At 46.3% G+C, this 24,422-nt stretch overlaps 1 protein-coding gene across 3 annotated transcripts in view; it reads left to right on the top strand.

Annotated features, from left to right (window-relative positions):
- LOC119464170 (alpha-(1,6)-fucosyltransferase) overlaps positions 1-8,454 on the top strand; it is a 43,468-nt gene extending 35,014 nt beyond the window's left edge. For all 3 annotated transcript variants that reach the window (XM_037725024.2, XM_049656538.1, XM_049656539.1), the window contains exon 10: positions 1,344-8,454. In XM_037725024.2, the coding sequence (XP_037580952.1) occupies positions 1,344-1,712 (369 nt within the window). In that variant the 3' untranslated portion in view covers positions 1,713-8,454. The remainder of the gene's footprint in view (positions 1-1,343) is intronic.
- Positions 8,455-24,422: the final 15,968 nt, after the last annotated feature.

The raw sequence follows: 24,422 nt of genomic DNA, 5'->3' as shown, positions 1-24,422 counted from the left end.
AAGATGGATAGCCAAGCTATTTAAAGCGGTGCAATACTTCATATTGGCCGACAGTAGCCTCCACTCGACAACAAGGTTCACCCCTATCGCAACGAAATCAACCGAAGGTTGTTATGGCGAGGCACGTATTGCTTACGAAACCTATCCGTTCAATATAAATTCGAATTTAAACCATGAAAGAGTCCTTGACAGCACCAATTGCAGTGTCTAGGGTATAGTCAGGGCACTAGAGCACTGCTTATGCCACATTGCAGAGGAAAACTACAGTACTTTGTCCAGCACGATGTCCCAAACCTCCGTAATTTAAGTATAAACTGGGAACTCTTCGCTTCATGAGTGTATAAAGCTCCGCCTCATGTAACCGCCACGCAAGGTCACCACAAGTCTCGAATAAGGTCACTTAATTTTGACCCCATTCAGTCAATGCAGTTGCACAAAATGCGTATATTTACAAATATTTAAAAGTAAGGCGAGTAGCAAAGGCGTAACAACAGCCAGCCAAAATGGTTTAGTCTTCTTCTGTCCCGCTGCATAACCTCCCGGGCGAACACACTCGCACCATCCGGTCAGGTCAGAGTGCAGCATCAGCGGACGGGTTATACGGCTTTAACCGAGCAACGTGAACGATATCAGCCTGGACCGGCGCAGATGGTAACCCTTTCCTTAACCCTTTCCTTCGCATAAGCAGATGGTGCCCTTTCCTTCGGTAGGTTTAGTCACCTTCCCTCGCCCAAGTACCACTTACGAAAGGCTTACAACCGACCACAAAACGTCTGAAAGAGTCAAAGAAAGATATTCTCTTTAAAACAACGACGTACTGACTTTGAGAGCAAACACTTAAACATCTAAATTTAAACTCATTCTAATAAAATACTTTACAGATGTGCACTTCAGCACATGCCGAATTACATGTCTGAGAAACAAGTGAGAATCACACTAGATTTAGGCGAACGGTCCTAAGTGATGTTTTCAACAGTGTTTCTTTTTCTTTTGCTCCGGTTCCGTGCGCATGATTGTGCAGACAACTCCTGAAAAGTTAAAGTTCGCAAGAAATCAAAGCATGCATAAAAAATATACTTGATTCTAGTGATAAGATCAACCAGCACATCTGGGCCGGTAATTTGTAGCGATGCCTTTCTGATGCTAATGCTTTTTCGCGCTTTTCGCGCTTGCTCAGTAGTCAGAGCGACGGTCCGCTCAAGTTAACGGGATCAGCCGGCCGTGAGCGGTGGATAAGACTAGTATAGAACAAAGCATAACGCATCGCTACCAAATACCGGCCGGCTCATGCTTTCCCATTCCTTCTCCTCTGGTGCTACAAACATCCTTCTTCGTTCATGCAGTTCTGCCGTGTCGCCTACGAGCTGATGCAAGCCCGGCATGCCGAAGCCGGTGCTGACGCAAGCGGAAAGGCTGTGTCGGTGGACGTTGAGTACTTCTACGCGTACGTGCCTTTCCCACCTCGCCGAACGTTGTACCACAATGAACGTGTTTTTGGCAATGAGCTGCAGTGGAAGGCTCCAGGCGCCCTAGTGGAGAGACCCGATACGGAGGCATCACTGCATGAGGCACTCGAAAAGAAGTATGCGGATGGTTTCAACACGGGCCGTCTTGTAGGCTCCAAAGTGGACGGCAACTCGATGGTATTTCCACGTTTCAAGACGGTGCCGACATATTCCGTAGCACCGTACGCTTCTTTCAACCACACCTGACAGTAGTCGTACATGTGTAAATGAGAACGGGAAGTGTGCAGAGTGATGACAGCAACACGGCTCTTCTCCTTTGAGATTGAGCTGCGTTAGGTTTGTTTTCTCTGTTGAGTGCTACGTTTAGCTAAAATACATTGCCATGATTCAACATGATGTGGATGAACTCCGCAATATGCCGTGGCACTTGTACTGACGCCAGGAAGGAAGTTTGGGCCGATTTTGTGGAGTAAAATGTTTAGGAGTTGAACGTAACCATACTGCTGCTAGGGTGGACTAGAGCATGCTGATGTTGAGGATTCTGCAGTATGTTGACAGTGAATGTATAGATTTGATGCCTAAAGATGCCACCTAAGTGCTATTGTTCAGTGGCGGTATAGGAGTGCTTTCTGTGATACCCGAGGGGAGTTTGACACTGGAATGGGTGTGAAGCGTTTTGCAACGCTTATTGTCTGTCATGAAGAGATGCCTGTAAGTACCAGCTTTGCAGTGCCGCGAGCGTTGGTGCATCAGATCAGTTTCGTCGTGAGGCGAAGTTCAGTTAGCTGCGAAGGAACGCTGTAGAGCAGCATGTGATGCTTTCGCATCAGCGTGTTTGGTCTTATTGAAGCTTTTTAAAGTGTGGTTGCTGCGAGTGAATGGGCCAGTGAGATATTATGGAGGCGAGGTATGTTACTTTCGCCGAGGTATCACTGCATATACTACAGCTCCGTTGAGTGGGAGAATTGTCTGTTCTTTTTATATGTGCAAGTGCTGGTTGTAGAATTTTGGAAAGACATAGAATTTGCAACACTATGGATGGGAATGCCTGATTTGCTTTCTAAACCATTAAATTCTGTTATTTTATTTGATATGAAACAAAGATGCATTTACCAAATGCTGCTTACTTAGTAGCTTGACGAGGTTATTTCCGTCGATGCGAAGGCAACCACCCGTGTACAAGGAATTTCTACAGGCAGGGTTGTTTGATTTATGTTCATAGAGCATTTTATACATTTCAAGATGGATGCAGGACCTAAAGACGCATGGTACTTGGCGGGCGCTCCTGTACCTGCAATGCACACTTGCACTTTGCATAACATGATTCGCACTAAGTTCATAGCGCAGCACTATAATTTTCTTTTTTTGTTAGAAAACCTGTACCAAACAAAATTGGTTCATACACCGCATTATAACAATCCTACCAAACAATAACTAATCGCTACAAAATAAGTTTTAGTGTATTATACACAATGACAAATTGCCACGTACAGTATTAAAAAGGAATACACCTAAAAAGGGACAGAATTACTGTAGCTTATGAATTATATGCAGAATTTCTTCATGTTCAAACAAAGCGAACAAGGGCAAACAAAATTTTAAGCGGTCTATCTTTATTACATATATGCTACCAGTGCACTTGTAGCGAAGCCTTCGCGATAAGCAAAACAAGATCATTTATACTAGATTTCTTGCAGTGAAATGAAAAGGTTCAAGGAAACACATCCTTCAACACTCTAAAGTGCTTAGCATGCACTAGGAAGGGATACTCGCGCTCTTTCAGTGAGCGTCATTCGAATAAACAGGTGTCCGCATTCATAGTAATGCCCTCGTGGCAAGGAGTATTTTCGCATATACAGGCAGTAACAAGTGAGAAGTAGCTTGCTGTATATAATGTTCCCCGAGTATATAACATACTCGGGGAACATACATCCAGGCCGTCGAAGTATATGCTCTACGTAAACAGTGAAAAAGTATGAAGTGAACTTGCAACCTGAGGCCATACTGATACTGAGAGCAAATACACTGGCGTCTATAACTGTCGAATCATTTTTCCAAAATACTTAACTTGCATTTTTGAAACATTGCACCACAATTGCAACGAGAAGTGTTTCAATGTGTTTGTGGTGCAGTTTAAATATCGTTATTTGTGTCAGTGCTCTACTTTTGATGCACTATGTTGGCATGCAGAAGTCGATTTTTTGTATCTGCATGAAACTGGCCTTCATGCTTACATTTAAATTAATCCTAAAGTTATGCTACGTGACAATCCAAGCGAATAAAAAGAACTAAACACACAAAGCCTGAAAGGGTTATAGCTTTGAAGGAAACAAATCTATGCGATCTGTATAAAAACAACTGTTAGCATAAGTAACCTTGAGACAAGTTTTTCTCAACTTTCTCCATTACAATCTAAGCCGCGGTGGGAGGATGACAGACCAGTATGTCACAGCATGTCAGTTCTTTCTTGTGATGAAGTGCCGGCGTGAAGCACAGTTGTGTATCTTGATGGCAGGAAAGAAGCAAACTGCGTAAACTCTGCATGCTCCTTAACACACTGCAAACTCAAGCCTCCAGCAGTTGTGTCTGAGGCTAAGGAAAGGGAATTTTTCCGGCTGCTAATAATGCCTCGTAGCTTTTGAAATTCTTAATGCCCTGTAAAGCAAAATTTACCCATTTGTTCGTGGTTAGCTATGTACCGTATTTGCCGCAGTCTAATGCGCTCTTTTTTTTTACGTATAGGCAAAAGTATGACATGTATCTTAGAATAGAGTCTGAAGCAAAAACTACAATAAATTGTTTCAACCATCGCCCTGCCCTCCCGCCCTATTATTCTAAAATCCCACCTTTAAATTTTTGTGTTCTTTGCCGTACTGCGGCTTCCGAAAGTTATTGTTAGCACCCGGAGAAACTCATAATTAGAGACCACCTATAAGCAATCTTTAAATCGCACTTCTAGAGACCTCCGAGATTCACATTCTTTTTTTGAGTAAAAACACTTTGTTATTTATATCTATTAAAATCAGAACCTGGTTAGAAAACCATTCAAAGTGCTCATTTTAAAAATGTACTTGACCAATTTTATATATATTTTTTTCAATATGAAATATGGGGGCGCATGTTACAACGGAGGCAATTAAATTCTCCATTGCTGGACATGAAAAAGATGTGTGTTACAATCAAGGGCGCATTAGAATGGAGTAATGATGTGACTGCTAGAAAATTCTTGAGCTAATTCTAAGTGGAACTTCCAGAAACCACACCTTTAAGTGGCGTTTACTGTAAGAATTGCGAGATAGTGGGAATGTCTCAAGGTTAATAAGTGCACGTTATGAGTGAAAGTGGTTGCTCGTTTTATTAAAAGCTCCTCCGGCAATGAGTGGTAAATCTGTGGTTAGCAGAGATAGCTGGGAAATACAAATGTTTGGTTCAGTAGTTTATTAACATGGAACACTTGAAGGTGAGTTAACCTGTAACCTGTTATGGAGTGATTATAAGCCATACAACAGTGTTACTTCTGGCCTGCCATTGTTTTAATTAATATGGCCCTTGTCATAATTAACGAGTAGGCTTTCGCACGCCACATTCGCAACCTGGAAACAATATCCTGATGTGTACTCTGCCTGCTGCCGGATTTCATTATGTACTATTTAAAGGCAGGTGTCCTTGCATTCATCCGCATAACGTCAGCATTTGAGTGGTAGATGTGTTGGAAGTTACTGAATGAGAACTCGATCGAACTCTAGGAAATACAGACATATTATGAAAGAAGTGCACATCACTATCTGTATTTATGCTGCGAATATTATATTGGGAAGAAAGTATACTAGTGGGACTTCGCTTATGCCTATATACATTGTATAGAACATGTGTTGTACACTTGTGCCTTTATTTGTGCCTTTTCATTCATTGTGTGCTGTGAAATGGTGTCATTGTATTCTTCCTGGCAAAATAGTTGTGCTGTTTGTAGAATGATTTTCAAAAGATTCTTTTTAGTGCGGCCTAAATATATACGCAGGTTATGAATTCTAGTCAGTGGTATGTTATCCTATAGACAGAGTGCTCTTATTATGTTTAGTTTATTCTAGATTGTCATTCAGCTGGAGGCTCTTCTGATGCCATATCAGCTATATTTTCCCAATAAGATGCGTGACAGTCGTAGGAACTTAGAAAGTTTAGTCTTGGAGCGTTTCGATGTATACAGTATGGGTGTTCGCAAAATGCAAAACATTGTGACATTTTGCTTTGGTATTATTTCGTTGAAAGTTTACACATGGAAATAGTAGATAAACTTATTTATTGTAAAAAATGGTAAGTTGATTGACAAACAGCTATTATGAGGATGACCTGCAATGTGAAATAGTTAATCAACTGGGAGCATTTTCATTTTGACGTTCATACATATGCATGTGTCATTTATATACTCCAGGCCACAGCAAGTTGCACGGCAATGGCTGCGTTGCATTCACAAGATCTCGCGTGACAGTTGTGTTCTTCTTTTCTATATGTGGTTCTAATAATTCTGATTGTATCACAAGGACTGGGTGATATACGAGGTCGGTGAGAAAAGTATCCGACCTTTAGCCGAAGAAAAAACACTGGCATAGCTGGAGCGTTGGAAACCTTATCACCCTCAAAGTAGTCTCCTTGGGACTCCACACACTTATCCCAGCGGTGCTGCCATTGTTGGAAGCATTCAGAGAAAACCTCTTTCGGAATGAAGTTTAGCTCAGCTGTCGTTGCAGCCATAATGTTCTCTCTTGTCTGAAATCGCGCTCCTTTCAATGGCCTCTTGATTTTGGGAAACAGCCAGAAGTCGCAGGGGGCCATATCAGGAGAGTAAGGAGCCTGTTGAACTACAGGAGTCTTGTTTTTCGCCAAAGAAGTTTGAATCAAGTGCGAGGAATGTGCAGGAGCATTGTCGTGATGGATGCACCAATTACCGACGAGAGCACTGCACCCTACCTCACTCAAACGCTGCGTCCCAGCGACAGACGCTATCGGCAGGTGGGAAAAAATTCACGCATGCGCACGAAGGTTCAAGGTCGGCTAATGCAAGCGCGCTTGTTTCATATCCATGAGGTGTTCGCAAAAAAATAAGCTCGGTTACTTTTCTAACAGACCTCGTATGGTTTGCACTATCCAGAAACCTAACGAAGTAACCGATAATAACAAGTGACTGAACAAACTTAAATGATATATTACGCCACCATCGTATATTTCACGCAGAAGGAACCATGACTTGAAACTTTACGAACTTCCTTTTAAAGGTGATGCCTTGCGATACTCATTTTCTTTTGTCAAACAACGAAGGACTGGAACTCTCTTCCGTCAAATATTGTAGGTATTGAATCCAATGATGAATTTTACCGCGCCTTGTGTGTTTCAATTGAAAAACAATTTTTGACGCAATATAACACCCCCTGCTGTAATGCCTGCGAAGGCGATGCAGGTGCTTAATAAATAAAATAAATAAATAAATGTAGGCAAGCATTGTTTGTGGGTAGTGAAAATATATTTCGTCACGCTGGATGTTCGTTCTAAGAACACTAGGGAGAATATATCGCTTTTCAGCATACACATGTGAAGGCCACATGTCTGCTTTGTCATGGCTTCAAGCCATGCCTTTAAGGTACTATTTATGAAACTCGTTTTTCTTTCTAAGGTACATTATTCTCATAAAGTGAGCCAGTGCTGTGACATTTAATGCTCCTGGAATAATTTTTGTTCGGAAGAATTGAGATCAACTTGTCAAGCTCCTACTATAACTTGTCAAAATGTTGAATTTCACTATTGGTGAAAGACTGCTCCTTTGCAGATTGTTATTGCTGCTGCTATTGAAGACTGCTGCTTTCTGAAGGTTGTTAGCTAAATAAGGCAGCACCTGTCCTCTTTGTGACTTGATGGATACTTGTAACGCAGAGTTATATCAAAATGTCAAATTAATTTCTCATTTTGTAACCTGCAACCAAAATATTCAAATCAGTGTATTACATCCTACCAAACAGCCTCACCTCTGAGTCCCCAACACAAGTGTCAGTTACAGGTCAGACATTCAGGGGAGGCCCCTAGCTGCTACAAAGAATCCTTCATCTATTCTCCATTCCTCTGGGGTCAATATCTTTCTATAGTAACCACAGATACATATGAAAAGGAGGGGAGCCATTGGTGCAGCAAGAACGAGTGTGCCAAAGTTGGACAACACGTGCAAGTAGCGATGGCTTATAGGAAGCTCACAGCACAAGCACATCTGCACAATGCAGGAGCAGTCAGAAAAAGAAGCGGAATTAGAATTATGCCAGACATCGCTCAAAAAATTTCTTCTACCGTCCTCCAGGCTGCGAATCACAGGGCGTATATTGAATTACAGGCAAACCATGAGCGACCAATTTGTTGATCTCTATACATCTCCGCGTGCATCTCCGCCTCTACATCTCAGTCGATAGAATAAGTAAATAAGAGCCGTCTCTATTGTGCATGTATACACATTCTCTTTGAAGTACATTTGTTTTTAGTTTCACACTGTATTACATAACTTTGTGTGTAGCATCGGGCGTTAGATTCCCACATAACCTTCGACTGAAGCAGCATGTGCTCAGGGTTCAAGACAGGGAGTACGTAGTGCCTGTCTTGCACAAATGTTTTCCACTTTGTGCACCGTCTCATATTAATATCAATTGTACATATTTTCTTCGAGACATCATGCGATGTCGCTTGTTGCAAAGTTGTTATTGTGTTTCGACGAGTAGTGTAGCGAAGATGACGTTATTTTGTTTGAGCTTCGGCTGTTTGGCAAGGTGGCTAATTCTTTGTCACAGAATGCAGTGACGCTCATTGTATCTGCTGTGCTGTTGAGATGTTTTTATTTACTTTCATTACAACCACCAGCCTAGACTACAGTAACACGTCAGGTGTGATATCTGCTGTGAAGTGCTCTTCCAGGCATTGTGTGCCACTGCTTTCGCAATAAAATGTTTGTGTTTGAACTGATTTTTTTAAAGTGTAACATTTGCAACTGCACAGAGGAAAGGATGTAGAAGTGTTAGGTAAGGTAAAGTGCAGTGACCATAGGTTAGTGAGGTCTAGGATTTCTCTCAATTTGAAGAGAGAAAGAGTGGAATTAGTCGAGAGGAAACAAGCCAACCTAGAGTCAGTAAGGGTAAAAGCAGACCAATTCAGGCTGGTGCTCGCAAACAAATATGCAGCTTTAGAAAAGGAAGATGAAGACAACATAGAGGTAATTAATGAAACCGTAACTAGGTTGATCACAGAAGCAGCAATTGAAGTGGGAGGTAAGGCACCGAGGCAATCAGTAGGTAAGCTCTCCCAGGAAACAAAGGACCTAATAAAGAAACGACAAAACATGAAAATGTCCAACTCAAGAGATGAGATAGAATTCGCTGAACTGTCAAAACTGATCACCAAGAAGAAAGTAAGCGATATCCGAAATTATAACGTGGGAAACATTGAGGAAGCCGCAAAATATGGACGCAGCATTAAATCAGAAGAAAGCTTGGCATAGGACAAGGCAAGATGTATGCACTAAAAGATAAGCATGGAAATATCATCAGCAATTTCGATGACATAGTAAAAGCAGCGGAAGAATCCTGTACTGGCCTGTACAGTTCCCGATACAGCCAAGCTACTTTCATTCGAAATAGTGATGAACCGGATACAGAGGCTCCTTCTATAACTAGCGATGAAGTTAGAAGGGCCTTGAAAGACATGACCAGGGGGAAAGCTGCTGGAGAAGATGGAATAACAGTAAATTTAATCAAAGATGGAGGAGATATCATGCTTGAAAAGCTTGCGGCCCTTTATACACAATGCCTCACAACTTCAAGTGTACCAAAGAGCTGGAAGAACGCCAACATTATACTAATCCATAAGAAGGGAGACGTTAAAGAACTGAAGAATTATAGACCCATTAGCTTGCTTTCAGTATTGTATGAAATATTCACCAAGATAATTTCCAATAGAATCAGGACTACACTTGACTTCAGTCAACCAAGAGAACAGGCTGGCTTCAGGAAAGGATATTCTACTATGGATGATATCCATGTCATCAATCAGGTAATCGAGAAATCTGCGGAGTACAATCAACCTCTCTATATGGCGTTCATAGATTATGAAAAGGCATTTGATTCAGTAGAGATACCTGCAGTCATAGAGGCATTGCATAATCAAGAAGTACAGGAGGCATACGTGAATATCTTAGCAAACATCTACAAGGATTCCACAGCTATCTTGATTCATCACAAGAAAAGTAGAAAGTTACCTATCAGGAAAGGGGTCAGGCAAGGAGACACAATTTCTCCAATGCTATTCACTGCATGCTTAGAAGGAGTATTCAAGCTCTTAGACTGGGAAGGCTTAGGAGTGAGGATCAACGGCGAATATCTCAGCAACCTTCGGTTTGCAGATGGCATTGTCCTATTCAGCAACAATGGCGACTAATTACAGCAAATGATTGAGGACCTTAATCGAGAAAGTGTAAGAATTGGGTTGAAGATGAATATGCAGAAGACAAAGGTAATGTTCAATAGCCTTGCAAGGCGACAAGAATTCAGGATCGCCAGTCAGCCTCTAGAGTCTGTAAAGGAGTACGCTTATCTAGACCAATACTCACAGGGGACCCTGATCACGAGAAAGAAATTTACAGAAGAATAAAATTGGGTTGGAGTGCATACGTCAGGCATTGCCAAATCCTGACTGGGAACTTACCACTAACCCGCCGTGGTTGCTCAGTGGCTATGGTGTTGGGCTGCTGAGCACGAGGTCGCGGGATCGAATCCCGGCCACGGCGGCCGCATTTCGGTGGGGGCGAAATGCGAAAACACCCGTGCACTTAGATTTAGGTGCACGTTAAAGAACCCCAGGTGGTCCAAATTTCCGGAGTCCTCCACTACGGCGTGCCTCATAATCATATCGTGGTTTTGGCACGTAAAACCCCATAATTTAATTTTTTTGAACTTACCACTGTCGCTGAAAAGAAAAGTGTACAATCATTGCATTCTACCGGTGCTAACATATGGGGCAGAAACTTGTAGGTTAACAAAGAAGCTCGAGAACAAGTTAAGGACCGCACAAAGAGCGATGGAACGAAAAATCTTACGAGTAACGTTAAGAGACAGGAAGAGAGCGGTGTGGATCAGAGAACAAACGGGGATAGACGATATTCTAGTTGACATTAAGCGCAAGAAATGGAGCTGGGCAGGCCATGTAATGCGTAGGATGGATAACCGGTGGACCATTAGGGTTACAGAATGGATACCAAGAGAAGGGAAGCGCAGTCGTGGTCGGCAGAAAACCAGATGGGATGATTAAGTTGGGAAATTTGCTTGCGCAAGTTGGAATACGCTAGCGCAAGACAGGGGTAATTGGAGATCGCAAGGAGAGGCCTTCGTCCTGCAGTGGACATAAAATATAGGCTGATGACGATAATGATGATGATGATGAGAGGAAATATGTGGAATCACAGGACATTATGGAGCTCCTGCAAAGCCACAGCGAAATCCCTGACGTTTCAAATACGTCGCGCCGTCCGCAATCTTTGAAAAACGGCTGCAGACGCAACGGCGGGACGACGTTAGCCTTTGTGCGCGCAATCTCGCCTCCTTCCCCAGGGCGCGCACGACGCCCTGATGTCTGCATGGGTTCGCCTGTGCTCTCTTCTTTCCGCTCGCCGAGGGGGACGCCTGCAGTGTCTCTGTGAGCGTATGTGCGCGTCAGTGCCTTTCCGGCCCTTCCCTCTGCTGCGCCAGTGGCAGCTGGAAAAATTTGGAGGACGCTTAAGCTTCGCCTTTAAGAGTGGAACGAGATAGCATTCAAAGATCCCTGGCTGCATATCAGGCTTTCCGGCAATGTAGCTTTCTTTTAAGTGCGAAGCACTTTAGGGGCCCGGGCTGTCGGCGTCGCGTGTGATCTATCGTGATCACCCTCAAAAGAACATGGCTTGCACCGACGTCACATCCGGTCGCCGTGAGATGCCTGTCGGCCATGCTGACGCACCGCTGCCGGGCCACTGCTTGCTTAATGCCGCCTCTGTCAGCTCGCATCGTGTTGGTTCGCGACAACTCGCAGCTTCAATATGGTTTTCTGCTCAGTCGTTGAGTGCTCCAACCGTAGCGACAGCTCCAGGCGAAAGAAGAAGCCTACTAACACGAACTTCTTCTGAATTCCGAGGATCGTCGTAGACAGGTGCGAGCTCTCTAAGACGCTCCGCACAAATCGGCGCATGTTGCGGCTGGCTCACATTGTTCGAGCATCTGATCGGACCCCCTGAACCTCAATTTACGTGTGTGCGGAGCGCACTTCATGACAGGTAAGAGGCTTGTGCCGTGAAATAAATGTAAAAGAACAGCCTTTGTTTATCTTCATTACTGTATTTTTACAGTGGAAATCAAACTAATCGGGGCGGAATTTGAACCTCGTAGCGTTTGCTGACATGCTCGGTAAATTTTGGTGCGCGGGCGTCCTTGAAGTTTGCCCGTCATCTAAAAACGGTCCCACCACGACCAGATGCACGATTTGTTTTTCACTCCGCGTAAATAACAACAATGGCAGGCGATTTTTCGAGAAACGTGCCCGAAAAGGTTCGTGAGCTCACCTCTCCGAGGAGAAGCACCTTTTCGTCTCGTAGACGCATTGCAGACAGGCTTCTCACCCACCCGCTGGTGAAATAGTTGTGTGCTTCCATTGATTTGAAAGCTTTCATTTCTTCCAACGTCACAAAGCTGGAGGACTAAACAAGATAGTTTACGATATCCCCGTGGGTCACTTCAGGGAACACATTCATGTCGGTCGGCGTGTCTACGCCCGGTCGCAGCGTGTACGGGTACATACCGTCGCACATTTGCACTTTTTCTTCATAGCGTAACCGCGCCGATCCCACAAGTTCAGAGTAATAGCCTGCACTGAATGGCTCACTCCTCTGGAGAGGAGACATCGTTCCCGAAAGGATAAGAAAACAATCCACAGCGTATCGGGAGCGGTCAGGCGTCACAGGCGAGGCACTTGACGGTACGGACCGCACGGACGGACAGCTGCAAAATGAAGACAGGCTTCATTTCGACGTCCATGCTGGCGAATGGGTCGCCAGCATGGACGTCGGCGCTTGATTGGGCCGGAAGTGACGTCACGTGCAAGTCATGTATACAAGTGCAGAATTGATCAAAAGCGGTTCAAAATAAACTCACACGATTCAGACTAGTTTAAAAACTGGAATAATCAAGCATTAAGCGCATTTCTTAGCAGAAACTCGTTAAAATTGGTTCCGAAATTCGAGACTGATACCAGCGATGCGCAAGAGAGGGCGCCACCACCCTGCCGGTCCCGTGAAGAAGACGCGAACAGGTGGTGCGCAAACTTTGCCTGTGGTGTTCTCGCGGGAGACACCGGCGCGCACTTCCCCAGGATTCACGTTTGGAGCTGCATTAGCGCTGGACTTGAACTACACAAGCGCAGGATTTGAGCAGAATTGGAGCCACATTAAAGCGCTGGATTTGAGCAGGATTTAAGCTGGGTTGGAACTGCATTTGATTTGGGGCGCAGAATGATCTTGAAGTCGTTCCGAGGTAGCGGCTACAGCAGGCGACGCGGCCGGCGCGTCACCATATGAATTGTAGAAATGCTTGAAAAGGGGTTTGTTGCCACTGATAAAGAGGTTTGTGTTTGAGTTTCCTCGTAATAGAATTACGTTTTCTCGTATAATCAAATTACAATCCGACGCTATCACGTCTGTAGGTTGTGGTTAAGTGGTACTTTACGATTCTTCTGACGCATTTTACTTTGAGAAATTCAACTAGTTTACTAACGCCTCTGCGCTTCGCGGAGGGCCTGCGTTGTCGGGGTGGTTCGGGATGATTTATGGGCCGCGGAAGCCGACGCAATACGCCTACGCCGCCACCGACGCCAACGCCGAATTTCCTGCGATACGGGGCCTTTACCGCTATCGCGTTAAAATCCGTTGAACTTCCATGTACCGAGCGATGGCCGCGAGCGTGGACAGCGCTCGCTTCCTCCTTTGGGGCGAGGGCGTATCGAAGCTGCTATAAAGGCGCCCCTGCCTTTATAACGGGCTTAGAGATGGACAAAACGGCTCACTTCCGTCCAATGAGCAGCTCGGAACGGCTCAATCAAATGAACCAGTTCAATTGAGCGGATCACCGGTTCGTTCACTTAAATCTGCAACCTGTCGTAGCCATATTCTCGTTATTTGGCTTCGAAAAAAAAAAAGAAACTAGCGTAGCCTGCACTGGATGCGCAATGCTAAAGAGACAGAGGAGCCAGGGGCGTAGCTAGGGGAGGGGCTGATGGGGCTTCAGCCTTCGCAAAATTTTTTCGTGCTGTCATGCACCGCTGACCAGAACAACAACCGGCGCCGGGAATCATTCTGGATTTTGTCTACAATGTCTTTTTCACGCTCGAAAAGACATTTCGGCACGAACGCGAACTCGGGCTGGATTTCGTGGCAACGCCCAAGCAGCTGGAGTCACATAACGCAACGAGTCCCATCCGAGCACAAACTCAAGGGCTTTTCGATAGCGAGCGGGCGCGTCGCGGCATCTCGAAGCGGCAGCGGAATCTACGGAGCGCATGGATTTCAATTCCGCAACTTTGTGGGTATAAAGTTCTAGACTTTTGACGCTAAATGTGCACTGGCATTTCTAAAGGCGTGCTTTAGTTTTTCAATTCTGATACTGTATGGGTTTAATGTTCTTATGAACTTTGGCTAACATGCGCTCATTGGAGCCCTCGTGTCCAAGCCGTTCCAGGAATGGAAGCACGCGCTCGCAATATTCAACATACACGAAAATACTAAATATCATCGTGACTGTCAGCTACCAGCTGATAACTTCCTCCAAACATTTTCAGGAAGCGCGCCCAATGTGATCGTTCAGCTGGGCCAGGGCAGGCAAAGTGAAATGCGAGAAAACAGCAGAAAGTTAGCGGCCTATCATTGAGACAGATTTTTCTTTTTTTGCGGGCGACAAGGTCTGGCGCTCCGGCGCCATAGGGACAGTGATCCTATGGAGTTAAGCAAAGCCCTCGCTGAAAATACTGCTATTTTCAAAGTGATTCTTCGCATGCGAGCTGATTCTGAAGATACATATATATCTGAAGAACCATTTAGAAGGTCGCTGCAACAATGCCTCGTATTTAGGCCCAAATGTACAAAACCAAATTATAGAAATTTGTGGTGAAAGTAAACGCTGCAGTCTTCTCCGTCGGATATTGCTGAAATCCAACAGCTTACTGCTTGTGCAAGGTACCTAAACAAGGATGCCAATGAAATCGAAGAAGTGTTTTTAGGTTTTAGCACCCGAATAAATGCCCTCTCTCGTTGCAACTGCAGGTTCTATGTAAATGTGTACAAACTACTGCAGATTCTAGTCACCCTTCCAGTGACCCCTACCAGCGCAGAGATAATATTCTCAAACATGAGATTACTAAAAAACTACTTGCGCTCTACAATGTCTGAGGAACGCATGGTTAGGCTGGCGCATCTATACGCCTACAGAGACGTCGGCATCAACGTGTCCGAAGTCATTGACCGCTTCGCTAAACTTCCCCGCACAGTGAATACGTCCTTTACAGTGGCGTAGCCAAGGGGGGGGGGGGGGGTTGGGGGGGTTCAAACCCCCCCCCCCCGAAATTTTTTGCACCCCCCCCCCCCCCCCCCCCACTAACCCACCCTTTGCTCTCGTCGCTTCGCGCTGACATATTTCAAGAAACCGGTGCTACTTTCACACTTTCATTCCTGGGCGCTTCCGTTTGGGTTGGTAATTTACAGCGAATCATGTCTGCATATGGAAAAAAACTGTCACGGTGTTTGTCAAGGCCTTGACACTCTGTGAGGTTTTGGGCGCGAATGTGGCGGCCGCATTCTGAAACAACAAATGCGCTACAAATGAAGCAACAAATGCGGCAGCCGCATTTTAGATGAAGGCGAAAATGCTCGAGGCCCGTTTGCTTAGATTTAGGTGCACGTTAAAGTCCCCAGGTGGTCGAAATTTCCGGTATACATTTCCGCCGCTTCCCTTCAGGTGCCGGCTAGGCCGCGTTCGCGTAGGAACTTGGTCTCGAAGCTGGCGGAAGCGGCAAAATCTTGCAAAAATCCGCCCGCCTAGGCGGCAAAACAGGCAGAAAAACAGGCGGCGAACCAAATTGGTCTCGGACCGATTTTTTCGCCATGGCGAAGCGGAAACGTGGCGGAAAGTCGTTCTGCTCGACCGGAAGCTACACTAGCATGTAAACTTCCGGTCGTAACATTGAACATGGCACCAAAAGTGTAGGCTGCAATGCTGATCGACGCGATCAAGAACCACCCCTTGCTCTACGACAAGAGAAGTACTAAAACGTACTGTCAGCAATACTCGCGATAGTATTCAACGCCGCGCGACAGGAGGCGCGGCAACGAAGCCAACGGAGTCGCGTGACCCAACTTCTCGCGCTTTTGCAAAGCCAGGCGAACCCACCACCGCCGTTTCCGAGGTTTTCTTGTCTTCCGTTTATTCATTGTCCATTTCTAGAAAACAAGTAGGTAGAAGTATAAAAGCCATTTCTTCTTCCACTTCCATGACAGACAATAGTTGGGCAGATTCCTCGTTTGCGCTCCATAATTCTCCTCGCACGTGCACGGTATGTTGCAGAAGTCGCGGGGTGCTTTTCTCGTCGCGACGATAGATTGGGAGCGTAGGTCTCACGTAGGACGCGCAGGCTTCGGCGAGCCTCAACACAAAGGGCCAGCCCGGGTTTTAGCTTTGGTGTTCCCGTTGCCACTTTCGTGTCCTGGAGGCGCCGAAAATAATACGAAATGATGAAATGTTATTACAACTTGTAAATAAAAGCTATTAAAGAAATATAATCACGCCTAGGCAGCAACCTGTGACACAGCGCTACCGCGCCCGTGTGAGAATTACAGAACGCCAACGAGGAATTTACCGAAGGTCGCAGATGACACGCGAAATTGCGCAAGATGATCACTTTTGATGACGGGTGGGTCAGTGAATGAACATACCGCTCGAAATAATGCGATAATGAGCGCCACCACGCCGACAAACGTACGCAGACCAGATGGATGTGGACGAAAGCGGCAGCGGCGGCCGCGGTGGTAGCAAAACAAATGTGAACTTGGAGATGCGCGGAAAAGATTTTCCGGCCGCTTTGGCCTTTCCGGCCGCTTTGACCTCTCCACCCGCTTGCCGCTTCCCAAGTGTGAACGTAGCCATAGTCTGCAGCGCAAAACGTCTCTCGTTTGCGATTAAGCCCCTACGGAAGGCTGGTAGTTACTGTTGTGTTGCTGAATCCCAAACCAGCAATTACGAAAGGCTGGTAGTTGCTGTTGTGTTGTGGAATCCCAAACCAGCAATGTACACACCAAAGGGTTGATGCCAGCAGTGAAATTCCACCGACTCGCAACAGAATGCACGAAACAGACAGCCGACAAGCATGGATTACATGTGCGCAGTACAGCGTAAGTAAACTCTTGTTGCAGGCGCTGACAGTTCTCGTCGGAGTTCACGCGTCCTGAGAAATTGATTATGTGCACTATGCACTGAACAAGACCGGAGTTCATTCCTGCATCACTAGTACACCAATCAGTCGAGATTCTGTGAGGTACAAGGCCGCTTCCTGTTTGCACCGGCCTACGTGAAGCAGAAATTACTCGCACGCACTACTTAAAATGCGTACACATGCCATAACTATGCAGTGCGGTGAAATATTCTGTACAATTCTGAATCTGTTGACGTAAAGGAAAATGACGGCTGCACGCTCGCACACAGCGGAAGACACAGCGGCCCATGCACTTGCCGCAGGAAATGCAAGGCGACGAAAGCTTCGTAAAAAAAAAGCATTACTCGTTTTTGCGCGTATTTCAGTTTTCTAGCGCAAAGACGCAGCGAACAAGCTATTGCTATGGGAGTAGGTATATAGCCTGCATGGTCGCACGTGCATTTTCACGTGTATAGCCGTCCTTGACTTGTGAAACGCACTTCGCCCCGACGAGGACGACGCCATCTACGCTTAACGGAGATTAACAATTAATGATGTCTTCTCCGATCGGGCGGGTCGTCTCAATGATGCGTTTTCGAACACTGGTCCATTCAGTGGCGCGATGAGAGACGGTTGCTCCAAACGCCCACTGTACCTGTCGTACTTACTGTATTTTACTGAGCTTACATTACTTTTTACTTAATTTCTTCACAAGCACACACTAGAGCACTGCACGGGCCGATTTTTTCAGCCCGGGCCTGGCCCGGGCCCGTTATTACGTTGGGTGGCCCGCCCGAGCCCGATCAAAACTTTTATGGCGAGACCCGGGCCCGGCCCGGGCCCGGAAATAATCTACGTTACCCGGCCGGCCCGGCCCGCCATCCCTTTACCTTAGGCCCGAGCCCGGCCCGAGCCCGGCCCGAGCCCGACTCTAAACCGGCCCGAACCCGGCCCGAGACCGAAAAATAATGTTTTTCAGAGTTGAGTCGCCCGAGAATAACTCACTGCACGTTACATGCACACCACCAGAAAGCCCGAGCCCGGCCCGGGCCCGGGTCAAAAAGCACAGGCCGTGCCCGAGCCCAGCCCGAGCCCGGGAAAAAACAGTTCTACCCGGCCCGGCCCGGCCCACGGGCCCGGGCTTTCGGGTAAGCACGAGTCCGTGCAGTGCTCTAGCACACACACACGCGAGGGGGGAGGGGGGTCCCATGTCTTTGATATACATACATAGAGGGTGCTTAAACTACCGATATTTATTATCGATCACGTCACGTAGAGGAAAGCAGACGCTTGCCCCACCCCCGGTCGGGCCGATGAACCCCCCCCCCCCCCGAAAAAAATTTCTGGCTACGCCCCTGGTCCTTTAGATAGCGAAGCAGCAAAAACCAATGAAAGTAAAAAGCTCGGTTCCTTCAGGTCCATAAACTCGTAATTATGAAAACGTATGACTGTTCATCAGCTTTTAAAATCGCAGACATTCTTGCCGTTTATTGTAATGGTTAGCATCATAATCAAAATTATCATGCGAATACGAAACTTACGAGGACACAATAACAAATTTTGACGACCTTGCTCATTGAAAGCTTGGCGCACGCGGCGTTTCCCAACAAACACTCGGATATTGGGTAGTTCAGCTTGCCGCATCATCTGTGGCTTTCGTTTGTCCTTTTCTTTCCTTTTTGGCTACTTACTTTTACTTCTTTTTTTTTTATCCGACGCAATACCCTTCTTTAATTTTGGGTGCAGAATGTTTGTTGCTGGTGTGCAGACAGTTAAATTACACATCTTCGTATTGATTTATGCATTCTTCTTCTATTATTCTACCCATATGGTGCTGTCGCGACCGCAGCTTGGCCCAAATACATATCACGCTTCTGCGATCATAGTTTTGTTCTTCACTGGATTGTCTGTCTTTCTATGTGTAAAGTTTACTATCTGGACTGCGCAACTTGTTTATTTGTCTTGTTTGACACATTATATACTCATACATTGACGTTTTCTTAGATACATAGATTTTGTGGAGACTTTTACGTGTATTTAAATATCTTGTTGCGAGGTTTTGTGTAAACAAACGGTGAACATTGTTTCCAGCGACAGGTTCTTGCCATTTATCAAGGTGTATCTTCGCCTTTGCATATTCCATTCTATCTTCGCAATGTACATTTTGCAGAACTCCTGCTTTTCATATGTACTCACTGTTGCGACTATAATTTCGGTGCAATTACTCACAATACACGACCGGTAACAGCTGCTCCTGCGCAATCCATTGCAATGAAGGACAGCGTCATTGAGGTTTCTCCTTGGCCGTTGCATATATCCAAAAATGTAAGCAAGATTCTTGAATCACAAAGATTTATCAAAATATTTATCCTGAACTTGATCTTTTCATGGCCTTTACGTTTTTCATATCAGCTGCACTGCTTTGCTGGTTTCGAACTGATATAGTTCTAAAGTTCGTGTGATAATTTCTTTATTTAAGACATGGACAAAAAAAAACGTGGAAACATTGTTATCAGTTATTTCTGCTACAGTGTTTGGGACATACGAATATATTTGTCTATGAAAAAAAAAGTGGCAGTTTCGCCCGAAAGGCGAAGCATCAATTGCGATAGCAAATTGGTAGAGAGCTATTCGGAGTAGGGATAGTAGAGTAGTTTTATCGGCCGCATAAAGTTGGACACATTCGCTTTCTAACTGAATTGACAAGCGTGGTGTCATAGCGCACAAGCAAACATGAATAGATCGCACTGAATGACCGCAGACAACGACTGTCAAAACGCTGGCAGCAAGCGCAGCCGCTGCAGCCAGCGGGCGAAGAAGCGTGCGGTCTATCGCTTCAACGGAAACTGAGCGGCATTTACAAAGGTCAGAGCCGTGTGGAGATAAGAGACGGTGCGGGCGACGGCCACCACAGCCAGTGCAAGCGTATTTGATGGCAGAGTAGAAGCTGCTCCCCCCCTCCCTCCCGCGCTTCCTCCCCGCTTTTTTTTTTTTTTTGCTTTCGCGTGGGAGATTGCGTTGCCAGTTCCCCTTGCGCTGGGTTGCAAGATAAGCATTTGGTGCCGTAGCACAGCGTCTCCCCGGCTCCCTCCCCCCCCCCCCCCCCCCGGCCTTTTGCGCGACAATCGCGTTTGCTTTCCGCCGTGCGTTGGCTCTCCGTGATAGCGCGCGTCCCCCGCGCGCTTTTACTCGCGCATACGGCGCGCGGCGACGATTTTATCGCCCTTGGAATCTATACGGAACCTCACGGCGACGGCGACGACGACGGCGACGCTGACGGCAGAAATCCCGTTGAAGTGTCCATATAATTGCTATCGCAATAAAAACATATTTTACTTGTCTTGACAGTGCGTAGCGTTCAATAATTCGTTTGCAGCATCTAATGTACACTGGCATTGACAATGAGAATACAGGTATTATTCATGTATTTGAACCCTCTAAACGTTCTATAAGGAGAAGGACGCGCCGCAACGTGAGGCCACCCCCCCCCCCCCCCCCCGGACAAAATTTCGGGCTACGCCAGTGAGCGGAGCTGATGGGCACCTAGCTAGTCCTGGCTTTGGGGCTAGGCTAAGCACAACAGTCATCTCCAGCATTTCCCAGAATTTATTGATAATTTATCGATTATCAATTAGGTATTGATTGGCTATCGATTGGCTATTGATGACTGAATTAGCTTAAGTAGTCCCAACCATGCTTAGCTAGACTTAGCCAGGCTCAGCTTCGCTCGTTCACAGGGGTATGTGCTATTGCGCTTGCACTCTATCTGCCCAACCGCCAGGATCGGCCCACATTTTCTGTTCGCACGTTACGTACTAACGGTCGGCTTAAACAGCTCCGTTAAACGTTCTTGTTACTCGTTACATCGATCGTCAAGCGTCTCTGCCTGGGGTCCTCCCTGCTGGTCAAGATCCAGTCCACAAGGCCTACGCTACCTGCACGGTCCAGGATTCACGGGTTAGCAGATGGTGCCAGTGGTGCGATCCGACATCCACTGGTTGTCTGCGTGAGATGCAACAGTGCATAGGCATGGTCTACGCCAGATTCTTCGCTGCGAGGCGTTTGTCTACTGAGTTTTACCAGGCTTTTCTCAGTGTAGGTAACAAAGTGTGTAAAAGCTGTCGTTGTCGCCTAGTTTGTGTGCGCGTCAAGGCCAGTTGAGGAAGCATCACTGAACTCGGCGAAGGACTTGAAGCAGTTGCCTAAACCGGTGTTGTAGGAGCTTGCGAAATTGTTGCGTCTGGATGTCTCCGTCGCACTGAAAGAACCAGACTTGATCGAGTCTATTCTTCCGTCGAAAGCTGATGATTTCAAGCTTTCGGAATGCCTTGAAGTCATTCGGGAGAGGGAAGCGTCAAAAAGCCAGGCGCAGACACGTGAAAAGGAGCGCGAGCTTGGAAAGAGCGCGAAACGTGCACATCAGATTGAAAGGAAAGAGCGCCAGCCTGCGCGTGAAAGAGAAAAGGGCCAACTTGAAAGGGAAAAGCGCTTGCCGCACAGTCAGTGGCACATACCCAGTGCTCCAAAAAGCCGTCAAACAGTTTCTTCAAACAGCGGTACCTATCGAATTCCCCAGGTACACAGTACCATGTCGGGGTGAAAGACGTTCGTAGAAGTGCAGAACGTACTTACGTGCCCATTTCCACATACTCTGCAATCATCATCATCAGCCTATATTTATGTTCATTGCAGGACGAAGGCCTCTCCCTGTGATCTCCAATTACCCCTGTCTTGCGCTAGCTGATTCCAACTTGCGCCTGCAAATTTATTAACTTCATCACCCCATCTAGTTTTCTGCCGTCCTCGACTACGCTTCCCTTCTCTTGGTATGCATTCTGTGACTCTAATGGTCCACCGGTTATCCATCCTACGCATTAGATTGCCTGCCCAGCTCCATTTTTTTGCGCTTAATGTGAACTAGAATATCGGCTATCCCCGTTTGCTCTCTGATCCACACCGCCCTCTTCCTGTCTCTTAACGTTAGGTCTAACATTTTTCGTTCCATCGCTCTTTGTGGGGTCCTTAACTTGTTCTCGAGCTTCTTTGTTAACCTCCAAGTTTCTGCCCCGTATTTAGCACCGGTAGAATGCAATGATTGTACACTTTTCTTTTCAACGACAGTGGTAAGCTCCCAGTCAGGATTTGGCAATGCCTGCCGTATGCACTCCAACCCGAATTTATTCTTCTGTAAATTTATTTCCCATGATCAGGATCCCCTGCGAGTAATTCACCTAGATAAACCTACTCCTTAACAGACTCTAGAGGCTGAATGACGATCTGAATTCTTGTTCCCTTGCCAGGCTATTGAACATTATGTTTGTCTTCTGCATATTAATCTTCAAACCCACTCTTACACTTTCTCGGTTAAGGTCTTCAGTCATTCGCTGCAATTCGTCCCCATTGTTGCTGAATACGACAATGTCATCTGCAAACCGAAGGTTGCTGAGATATTCGCCGTTGATCCTCACTCCTAAACCCTCCCAGTCTAAGAGCTTGAATACTTCTTCTAAGCATGCAGTGAATAGCATTGGAGAGATTGTGTCTCCTTGCCTGATCCCTTTCTTGATAGGAAACTTTCTGCTTTTCTTGTGAAGAACCAAGGTTGCTGTGCATTCCTTGTAGATATTTGCCAAGATATTGACGTATGCCTCCTGTATTCCTTGATTGGGCAATGCTTCTATGATTGCTGGTATCTCTATTGAATCAAATGTTTTTCATAATCTATGAAAGCCATATAGAGAGGTTGATTGTGCTCCGCTGATTTCTCTATTACCTGATTTATGACATGAATATGATCCATCGTAGAATATCCCTTCTTGAATTCAGCCTGTTCTCTTGGTTGGCTGAAGTCAAGTGTTGCCCTGATTCTATTAGAAATTATCTTGGTATGTATGTATGTATGTATCATAAATACATACATACATATATTTACATACATACATATATACATACATACATACATACATACATACATACATACATACATACATACATACATACATACATACATACATACACACACACACACACATCCTCCGGAAAGGGCGTGAAGTACCCAGAGAATACTAACGCATTGAATTTCTGGCAGAACCAATCTGACGATGACTGTCTACAGTTATGCGTTAGTATTGAATCAATATAGTGACACGTTGTACTGCCACCGTCGAAACTAGTTATGTGTGAGGCGTGTACTCTAGCAGGTCTCCTCCTTCGCGGTTGCCTAGGAACACTCGGCGTCATCTAGCGCCGTTGCCGGAAGCCTGCGCGTGACGTTCGAAATGCATGGTTCGGTGGTGCGTGCGAAAGCTGAGAAACACGTCATGCGGCAACCGGGCTCGTCTCGCCCTTCTTCCTGGACATGCTGCGCCATTCTGTGGCGCCGCCGAGAACACTGCACGTGGCCTCAGAGATAAGAAGCGTGGCGCGCGGGTGCCTGCATGCGAGCGCTGAAAATTGTCCCCTGGCTTGTCGCACATTCAGTGGCGCACACTCAGTGGCACAAGTTGACGAGACGCCACACACCTACTGGAACATACCCAGGGACCCAAGTTGGCGTCAAAGAGGATCATTGAAGTCCAGCAGAGACCGAGTGTTGCATACCCAATGTCCCATGTCCGCGTCATAGTTTCTTCGAACTGCGTTACTTACACGGTCCCCCATCTACTTTGACCCCATGTCGGCGTGAAAAAGGTTCGCTGAAGTGGAGTGTACTAGATTGGGGGAGTGGGTCCAGCGAGGGCTCGGCGCTGAGGAATTTTTTATTGAAAATCCAGGTGGCGCCACTGTACCCTTTCTTCCGAATGAGCGGCCCCGCTCACCGGCCGGACGCTTGTCGCGTCGGAGACCTTACCGCAGTCGCATGGAGCTTTGACGATCGGATACTTGCTGGCGGTAACACTGAGATTATTCCCCACCGATCTATTGTAATAAAATGATAAAAAAAGAGCGGCGGAAAGAACGCAAACGACGCAACAACGACGGTGCGTTGAGCAGACGACAGCTACTCAGCCCGCGAGCTCACCTCAGCCAATGAGCGCTGCCGAAACAGCCGGAGCCAACGTTTATTGGCCGGAGATTCAGAATAAGGCGACGGCAGCGCCGCCATATTTTCCGCGTTTTTTGCTTCACCCTCGGCGCTTGCTAAGGCGTCCGCTGGACCCACTCCCCCATTCTAGTGCACTCTAGCTTTGACGAAGATAGGTCCTATCGAAACGTTGGCCAGCCTTTCTGAGGCACCTTATCCCTGTTTATAATCCTTATTCCTCGTGTGCTACTCCATTAGTCAGCCATCTTTTTTGATTTTGGATTTCTAGCTGAAGAGTGGCACGTATGTACTCATAGGCACATACTGAGTGGTCGGATGGTGAGTTTCACAACCTGTTACCTCAGTGCAGCAGACGATGAGCTAATCATTCGCACATGGCTCTCCAGTGATCCAGGTAGGCGGGAAAATGGTTA

The sequence above is a fragment of the Dermacentor silvarum genome, chromosome 9 (genome assembly GCF_013339745.2).
Source record: "Dermacentor silvarum isolate Dsil-2018 chromosome 9, BIME_Dsil_1.4, whole genome shotgun sequence".
Lineage (NCBI taxonomy): Eukaryota > Metazoa > Arthropoda > Arachnida > Ixodida > Ixodidae > Dermacentor > Dermacentor silvarum.
Note: the sequence above shows the minus strand (reverse complement) of the source record. Positions and strands in the feature narration are given on the sequence as shown.